At 37.3% G+C, this 10,294-nt stretch overlaps 1 protein-coding gene across 1 annotated transcript; it reads right to left on the reverse strand.

Moving 5' to 3' along the window:
* Positions 1 to 7,454: 7,454 nt before the first annotated feature.
* On the reverse strand, positions 7,455 to 8,762 carry LOC111398252. The gene has a single exon (XM_023025179.1). It carries the CDS (start codon positions 8,760 to 8,762, stop codon positions 7,455 to 7,457), a length of 1,308 nt encoding a protein of 435 aa, XP_022880947.1.
* Between the last annotated feature and the right edge of the window lie 1,532 nt (positions 8,763 to 10,294).

A 10,294-nucleotide genomic window follows, 5' to 3' on the forward strand; every position in this document is an offset into this window, starting at 1 on the left:
CCTCTCAAACCTCTACACTAAATCTTCCGTTGCATTGCTATTATTGCCTTGTCGTCTTGAGTTTGATTCTGCCCTTTCTGACATCCTAACACTAAAATTTTATTTTACTGCCTCACCAAAAGTCACTCGAAAACACACACAAGGGCTTTTACCCTCTATTAAGCTCACCTCTCTGCCTTTTACCACTCAATTCTTTCAACAATTGCTTCTAGGAACAATCAATGAACTCAATCAATCAATCAATTCGTGTAGAATTCCCCAAACCGGATGTGACTCAATAATTGTAACAAAGGACTCAAAGAAAACTTTTAAAGCTTGACTCAAATTGAAGGAATGGAATGATTTAATGTGTCCAAGTAATTTAGAAACGATAATGAATAATAAAAGTTGGTATTTGACGGATCAATAATATTTAACAGTTTTTTTCCTATACGGATGAACAGTAATTTTTTTTTAGATCCGAAAATCAATAACAAAACCAGCAAAGAAAACTAAAACTGATTTGGGCAAAAATGGAGCCCAAAAACGGAATTTGAAGATTTTTGATGAAATTTTTTGGATCAAAGATCAAGAAACCTTCTGAACACAAGAACACAAGAAATTGAAAAAAATTAGAAAACAAAGGATATAACCTGATTAAATTGGAGCCAAAGCTCTGATACCTACTGATGGGAACCCCGTAGCAATGGAAACTACAAAATCCACAACGAAATTGATGCGGAACCCAAGAATGCCAATACTAACCCGATTTTGGATCTTGAACCCCAAGAATTGAACCAAGAAACCCTAGATTAGCGAAGAACCTAAAACCCCTTGATTACAATTGAAAGAACCCACAATCCGATTGATTAGAACGCCACAAAAAGTTGATTCTTGATAAGTTCCAAGATTGTTCAAGAAGAACAATTAAATTGAAAGAAGAAATTTCTCTCTCTATAATATTAATTCAAAAGTTAAAAGTTCAAAAGTTATTACAATGAAAAGTAATCTCCTATTTATACTAATGAATAAAAACGTCCAAAACCATCAAATTATGGTAATAATTTGATTCCATAAGAATTCTATCGAAACTAGGAAATTCGGCCAAAAATAGAAAATCGCCAATTTTTTTGGCCTGTGCGGCTGCATGGTTCAACTGAAATTGCACTTTTGGTTTTCGGGAACCATGTGTACGGCTGCATGGAGTTTTGCCTGTGTGGCCGCATGGTGTTGTCTTCAGCTTCCGCTTTCGTCGCTTGATATTAAATTGATCCAAGTTGATTCGGCCTTCGACCCGAACATGAAAGTTGCTCCATTTTGAGTCCCGAATATGGTTCCATCAATGGTTTCTTGAACGAGCAATCCCATCACTTGTTTCACTTGCTTTGCCCTTGATCACATCATTGGTCCGCCATCGACTATCAATGGGTCTCGTCTCGCACTTGCCTTCGTCGGGCTCGACTCCTAGATCATATCAGCTTATCCATTGAAAAGCTTCAGCCATCTCCCATCTAAAAAACTTTCAAGTACATGCAATCTAAGCACTAACCATACACTTGGATCTTAAAAGTCCACGGATAATATGAATATTCATCCTTAAACTTGGGAAGACCACTGTTACACCCTGCATAGCACCTCAGTGCATCTAGTGCGCTCCAAAGCGAACAAGGAGAAGTACATCCAAATATAGATCATGTTCGAAGCATCACATTATCAGACTGATATGGTTCAAGGCGTCTACACATACCAAGGCGTTGCATCTGAAGTGTGAGGGACAGGCTGTGGAACTGAGGCGCTATGTCGTAGAGAAAAGAGACAACTCTCCGCCGTTGACTTCAGAGATCTTTTGGTCAAGATCTTCTCTGTATCTTTAAGAATTATTGATGTGACGTCTCTGTTATATATCATCTCAGAATTAGCAAAATTAATTGCCCATTCACCTAGGAAGTGATTGATGGACGCTTGCAAGCATACGCCTCGCACGGTCAGATGATTACACGTGTCATGCATCTAGCGGTGCCCTTTGACTATAAATACCAAAGGTTTCGCTAAGAAGAAGGGTGGGCATTCCATAACAAAGTAATTATATTTTCTCCTCCTCCCAATTTAGCTTGGGCATTCTAGTATCATCGCAACAACCGTCGACTGACTTGATCGTCGGAGTGTAGGTAGCCGCCGCCACCATCGCGACCAACTGTATACACCTAACAATTTGTTGGTGTACGCAGGGGAGGAATACGTGGAGTAGGTCACCGTTGGCCACATGGTGGGTCCAATTCACGAGGTCAACAGTAATCATTGTATTGCTATCTATACTGAATTGTATGTTTTTACCGGGTTCAATAAAATTCAATTGACAGTGTTGCAGCTAAGATGTTAAAATGTTTTCACAGTAAGTCGCCTAGAACCTCTACATTTATGGCCTAATTCAGTCCATATTAAGACTCCTTGTTTTGAATAATGAATATTGTTAGTGTTGAAGAGTCAACTAGCAAAATAAAGAGAGATTAAGAAATTGAATGAATATGTTCTCATTTTCAAGTTTGTTGTTACTTAGTTTGTACATTTTATCGAACTTTAGCTTCTTTTTTTATTTATAACTTTTGAGTTTAAACATTAATATATTAACACTTTAAAAAAAAAGGAATAATTGAACTACTAATCATAATTTTTTTAAGCGACGGAATTAATAATAGAAGTTTGTCGCTAATTATTGATGGATTTTAATTTGCAGGTAAATTGTGATGGAACAATTGTGGCTAATTAGTTAGGAAATAGTTGGTGTTTATTCAGGAAATTTTTTTGTTGCTAATTTACCGACGGTCATCAATTCTATAGGTAAATTAGCAGCGATACTTTTATAGGCGGATTTACCAACGAAAAATTTCTATCCATAAAACACCCATTAACAATGGAATTTAGGACATCGGTGACAGAATTTTTCATCTCTGAATTCACAATTTTTTTAGTGAATTTAGAGTTAGAGTTGCTTGTGTTTTCTACTAAAAACCAAGATAATTGTTCAATGTTAGATGTCTTTTCACTGTAAATAAATCAATTTGATATTTTCTCTTAATTTTGATTCAATATTCCGTACTCTTTGGAATGAACATCAATTTCCGGCAATTTTTTATGAATCATAGAGTTTTTATTGTAAATAACTGATGTAGCTTTTCACTACATCATTTCGCCAGTATCTACTCCTTGAATACATCAGCACAACCTTTAGGTGATGACAAATGAAGAGGCAAGGATAATGATCTTGACATCAATTTGCCCGAGCATTGCTGCTATGTGCATTCTCAGATAAAGAATTAAAAATAACTCTTCTATATCAAGAATTAATGGACCGTCTTGAAGCAACAACTTCAAATAATAAATCCATCTCGCTCTCCAGGATGAAATCATTTGACATACATCTTTATTTATTTATATACAACATGAATAAATACCATGAATAGGAAAACGGAAAACCTAATTACGCGTGCAAAGAAAACATCTTCCTCGTTTCACATTGATGCAAACTTATTTATTTTTCAGAAACTAAATTTTATGACCAAGGAATAATTGTCCTGAAATATATTCAGATTTCCATACACAAATAGCGATAGAGGTAGAAGGAAATTTTCACTGCCATGCAGAAATCCTATTAAAGTTTCAATCTTTATGAAAAATGAATTAGGTTATAGAATTTCTCCTTGACTGATGAATTAGGTTTAGAGTACAATCCGTCTCCTTCCAATTCATCCTTTGCTTTTCAATCTTCGATACTTGGAAGGGGATTCCAAATCCAAATCATTGTTGCAAGTTGATAGCATGAAATTGTAGATTTTTTCGTTCATTTTTAAGTTCAAAACTAATGGAGTTTCAACTGTGTTATTTTTAAATTTGAAAGCAAATTTCGTTGGTTTGTTGGACCTCAAATCGCAGTTGATTTTTTTTTTCTTGGGGGGGTGGGGTGGAGATGACAGTGTTAGGATGGTATAATTGTGAATGTTAGGAGGCTTTCTCTTTAATATTTAAGTGAGTTAGGGCTATATTGTGAAATTGATGTGGTATAATTATTTTAAAAAAAATTATTTTAATTAGTGTGCATGTATAATATAGTGTATCTACTAAAAAATGTGGCTAGAGTCCAATTTCGGCAATAGCACTACTTACTGAATTTTCACGTCAGTACATACCGAAAGTCAAAATTCCATGGATAATTTTTCGACGACTACATAATTGCCAGCGATTTCCGACAAATTTACTCACATATGCATGTTATTGGAAATACCGACAGATTTCAATGGCAGCTATTAATAATAGCTTTAGCAAATGACTTAATTTAATAGATATTACCGACGAAATTGCCATTGCTATTTCCGTTGGTAAATTTCTACATCCTTTTCTATGAAATTAATTCCGTTTCTAATTTTAGATGAAAATTTCCTACGAAAATAAATGTGATGCAAATTCATATTAAATTTATTACAAAAAGAAAAGAAAAAAGAGATTGATTATGATATAAGTTTGTCATTTTTGTGATTTAAAAATATTAAATTTCAAAATGTACACCAAGTAATATGAAATAGTATGATACTCAATTTCATTGCTTCGTGTCATATGTCCAAACTACAAAAAAAGGGGGAAAAAAAAAATTTGACAACAGTCACTACAAATTTGCATTCAAGTCAAAAGTTTCTTAACATCAACTAAATTGAGTACCTTAGAACAAATAACAAAAGCCAACCACTACGGACAATTGATTAGCCACGCTTGATTTCTTCTACTACTCATTTTTTTTTTTTAAATAAATGTAAATTTTATTAATAAGCCTACACTTATGGCGAAGGCAGACCGTGGTTACAAATAGCAATAATAATAAAACTCAAGACAAGACAATCAACAAATACGAAAGGAAGGACAACCACTATAGTCTAATACGAAACAACCTTTTATAGTCTTAGGGAAGTCTCTAATATAGTAAGAAAATTGAGAGCGTCCATCTGTACCCCACTTAGCCAAAGAGTCAGCAACCGAATTTGCCTCTCTATAGACATGGGTGACATTTAAATCGATGAGGTCTTCCAGATCAACGATGTCATCCCAAACTTGCTGAAGAGACCAAGGAATATTTCCCATCCCATTAAACCAATGACAAACCATTTGGGAATCAGTTTCAACCCATACCTTTGAAACCCCCAAAAGATAGCAATAATACAAACCCAATTTCAAAGCCATTGTTTCCGCCATGGAGTTAGTGGCTACCCCAAGAGAGTGGGAAAAGCCAAAAACAAATTTTCCTTTCCAATCCCTAAGCACCCCACCACAGCCAGCTCTACCAAGATTGCCACAGCCAGCATCATCAATGTTAAGTTTAAGAATATCACAAGGGGGACGATACCAACGAACAAGGAGAGGAGCCTTAGTTGTCAAAGGAGTTGGAGCCATACCAAGACAATGGAGAGTAGCATGAAGATGAGAGGGAGTAGCACGTGATGGTCGCAGTAATGAATTTAATTCAACCAACCAGTGTTTCACTTTGGAGCATATTTTATGTCCATCGAACAAACCTTCATTAAATCTAGCCTCATTGCGTGCAAGCCAAAGCTCCCAAGCAATTAGCGCATGGGTCAAAAGAGCAAGTTGATGAAATTGCAAAGAACCATCAAATTGGTGCAACCAATTAATAAGTACGGCACACCATGAACTAGCAAAAACAATTCGAGCTCCAAAGATGTTGGCAAAATGAGTCAAAACATGAGTTGCTACTTCGCTAGTATGAAATAGGTGCTCAACGTCCTCCACTTTTGTATGAAAACAACAGTAACAGTTTGATACTAATGAGACACTATGACTTCTAATAACACTATCCACTGGTATTATACCAAACCAAACACGCCAGAAGAAGATTGAGATTTTTACCCGGAGCAATTTATTCCAAATCAATTTGAAGAGATTAAGTTTGTCCTTGGTCTTACGTAAAAGATTCCAAGCCGTATTAGTAGAGAACTCTCCTGTTGGAGTCGGACACCAAATCAGTTTGTCTGGCACTTGCTTCAAGCGGATAGCTAAAGTATGAATGTAAGCCATCAAATTGTCACCTCCCAGCTTATGAATAAGATCAGTATTCCAAGCATCCTTTGCACAAACATCTTTCAACTGTAACCTTGGCTCATTAACAATCCAGCCTTGGTTATATAAAGAGCCAAAACTTGTCTAGTTTGCATACCAAAATGAGATTTTTCCTTTGCCGATCATCCGCCTGCTGTGGTCATGAATAAAAGAAAGACGTTTACTTAAATTACGCCAACATCGAGATGAACCAAGTCCAGGTGAGTAAGAGTTCATGTTAAAATTTACAGTCAAATATTTCTGCCTTATGAATGTAGCCCATAAAGAGTCACTTGTCAAAACTCTCCATAGCATTTTACATTGGAATATAAAACATCAAATAAACTTCGGACGCCCAATCCCCCTTCATAAGAGGGGAAATAGATTTTCTTCCAAGGAATCCAATGATATTTATTCTTCCCTTCATAATCACCCCAGAAAAAATTAGCAAAGATCTATTGTAGTTCATGAATCACTTTATCTGGAGGGCGTATCACTGACATTAAATATATAGGCATAGAGGTTAATACAGATCGAATGAGGGTGAGCTTACCTCCCCAAGAAAGTAGTTTACCTTTCCAGCCTGCAACCTTTTTACAAACTTTGTTGACCATCGGAGCAAATAACGAGGAAGTGCAGCGACCATAAAATAGCGGGGCCCCTAAGTAGCTGAAGGGTAGAGAGTTTTCTTGAAAATTAGTAACAGATGCAATAATCCTCCGACGAGAAAAGGCTATTTTTCTACTGACAATAAAAGAGCTTTTCTGAGTATTTATAAGTTGACCAGAAACTTTCTCATAAGAATGCAAAAATTCCATTAACAGCTTGAGAGAGCCCCTAGACCCGTTGGTGAACAATAGAAAATCATTTGCATATAACAAATGTGAAACTGGTGAGCAATTGTCGAGAACCTGATAAGGGGACATTTTTTTTTCTTGTAACAAATTCAATAGTCCTCTCGATAGAGGTACTTCACTAAGAATGAACAATAACGAAGATAGAGGATCTCCTTGTCGAAGACCCCGAGTAGGTGCAAAGAAGCCAACTTGTTCTCCATTAATTTTTACTAAAAATTTAGGGAAAGAAATAGCATTATAAATAAGAGAGACCCAACCTTCAGCAAAACCAAAAGCTCTCAAGACAACCAACAAGTAGTCCCACTCCAGCCTATCAAATGCCTTAGCCACATCAATTTTAAGTATAGTATTACCTCCATGTGAGCGCTTGTTCAAATGCTGGACTAATTCTTGAGCTAAAGAAATGTTTTCTGATATCAAACGTCCCGCCATAAAACAACCTTGATTCAGAGAGATAATTCTTGGGAGCACCTTAGATAATCAATTGGCCATAATCTTGGCAATAATTTTGTAGAGCACCTAACAAATACTTATGGGCCTAAAATCAAGAAACGTGTTCAGCTTGTCTTTTGTTTGGATGAGTGAGATGATAGAAGCACCCAAGGCATCTGCACAAAGAGCCCCTGCAAAAAATTCTTGGACAGCGGCAATAAGATCATCAGAAATTATAGCCCAAGCATGAATATATGAGGATGAAGAGAATCCATTGGGACTCGGTGCAGAATCCTCAGGAATGCCCTTAACTGCGTCATACACTTCATGTTTCGAAATCACAGAAAGGAGCATTTCGTTATCCTCACTGGTAACTAAGTTAGGCACAAGAGAAAGCATGGGAGATAAATCACGACCACTCTCTATTTCTCTATCCAGATGGCTTTTAAAAAATTCAACCGCTGCTCCTAGAATTTGTTGTGTGTCTGTGAGAATACAAGAAGGGCCCATAATTTCACTGACATGGATCTTTTGTTGATTTTCACGAGCCATAGCATTAAATAATGCAGTATTGCGATCTCCCTCTTCAAGCCATTTGACACGACTTTGTTGTTTTCTATAGATCTCTTCTTGAAGAAGTAAATGGTCATAACTGCATTTTAATTCCATGAGCTCCTTAGTGACTGAATCATCTGAAAGCAATTGATTTTCAAGCAATAGAATTTTATCCCTGGCATCGTTAAGTCGCTGAAAAATATTACCAAAGACTACCTTGTTCCAGAGCTTAAGATCCCCCTTGAGCCTTTTAAGTTTAAAAGCCATCCGTTGCAAACCACTTAAATGACACTCTCTATTCCAAGATTCTGCAATCACATGAAGAAATAAAGGATGTTGAAGCCACATACGCTGAAAACGAAAAGGAGAAGGCGAGCTCCTCCGAGGATCAACCAACTGTATGAGCAACGGAGCATGATCTGAATGAGATCTCTCAAGATGATTAACAATACTATTAGGGAATTGATCTAGGCAAGCATGATTAGTGAGAGCACGATCGAGCCTTTCCCAAATCATAGACCCATTGCAGTTGCTAAACCAAGTGAATTTACTTCCCAAGAAAGGGAGATCATATAAGCCATGTGAATCAATAAACTGGATAAAGTCATTTTTGGCTACCCTAGTAACCGGTAAACCACCAGCTCTTTCTTCTTCATTTTTAACAATATTGTAGTCCCCCACAAAAATGACAGGGAAAGAGCTTGACATGAGTTGTCCCAAAGACAACAACAATTCTCTTCGAAGGATATAATCACATTTGGTATAGATAAAGATAAGACGAACCACCTTTCCATCCCAGTTCATATCTACAGCAATAAACTGGTCAGTAACCGCCACCATGTTGAGAATAAAATTTACCAAAAAACAAGCCCATATCTTACCCCCAAATTCTGTGTTAGTAACTACTTGTGGAAGACCCAACTTCCTACCAAACTTAGAAGCCTGATTCGAAGACACTATCGGCTCCAATATAGCAACAAATGAAACCTTAAAATTTTTTTATTAAGTGTTTAAAATGTCGAGTGGTGGCAGAATTTCCCACCCCCCTTGCATTCCATACAAGGAATGCACTCATCTCAAAGATGCTTGTGGGGATCCCCAACTAAAAGGTTAGAGATCGGCACCATTTTTCTATTATATCTGTTATTGGCTGCAATGTCTGGTATATCCGTATCAGAATGACAACCTCCATCCCAGCCAACGTCGAAAGAGTAATTCGGAGGGTCTTTTCCAACTTCCAAGTGCAATTGATCAATTAACACATCGAATGAATTTCCAATAGGAATGTCTTCCGCTAAACGATTGGGGAGCGTAGATTGGGGGGAAGAAAGGGATCTACTACAATCTGGTGAAATTTTCTCGATCCCAATAGTGTTTCCAGAGCTCAAAAGTCCAGTTTCTTTTAACCTCTTATTTGTCTCGACCTCATCCTTGGCATCATTATCTGTTGTAACCTCATTTTCCTCATTAGGCAGAATGTTGGGAGCTTTCTGCGAAGACTCCTTAGGTTTGTGTTTCCCTTCTAGTTTCTCATTGTGCAAGACATCTTTCTTACTTGGTAACGGCTTAACAACCTCTATAGCATCGTCCCCTTTACTCGGAGGATGAATTTCCACCGAGTTGTCCTGCTCATTTTTCAATGACTGTTCAACCTTGTTTTCACCTTTCTTATCAATCTGTAATGGAATATGTTTCTATGTTAGCTTTCTAACTGCACTGTTAACTCCTTGTCTTCTATTGCAGCTTGAAATATCATGTCCATGAAGACGACAATGATTGCAATACTTGGGGGATCTTTCGTAATGTACTTCTTGCCAAAAACCCGATGAATTATCCTTTCCAGTACCAATCCAGATCAGGTCGTCACGTGGCTGTGACAAGTCTATTTCAACGCAAACTCTTGCAAAACTAGGCTGTGTAAATGTAATTGTTGGCAGGTCTGAACTGAGATAACGACCCAGAGGCTTGACCAATGCCTGTAAATACGAAGGAATGCAGAAATTTAGGGGAAGTAAAGGGAGACGAACCCAAACTGGAGCAACATGGGATTCCTCAGTCGGTTTCAAATCACAAGACCATTTAAACAATCGAAATAAGGAGCCATCAATCTCACGGGAGTCCAGAGCCCAAGCCTTGTTAAAATCCTCGAGGTTTTGGAGTTTAATCAATACATGACATCGATCTAGTAAACTGACAATAGGGACGGCAGACAATCCCCATTTCGTACAAATAAAGTGACGAAGGACATCCATTCTAGGCCTTGTCTTAGAGAATTTTGCAATGAGGGCAAACTGTAGGGTGCCTCAGATCGCTGCAATTCCAGGGGAATGAATATTATTGCTGGTTTACCATCCTTAAATTCTGGTTGACGC

Source organism: Olea europaea, chromosome 8 (genome assembly GCF_002742605.1).
Source record: "Olea europaea var. sylvestris chromosome 8, O_europaea_v1, whole genome shotgun sequence".
Taxonomy (NCBI): domain Eukaryota; kingdom Viridiplantae; phylum Streptophyta; class Magnoliopsida; order Lamiales; family Oleaceae; genus Olea; species Olea europaea.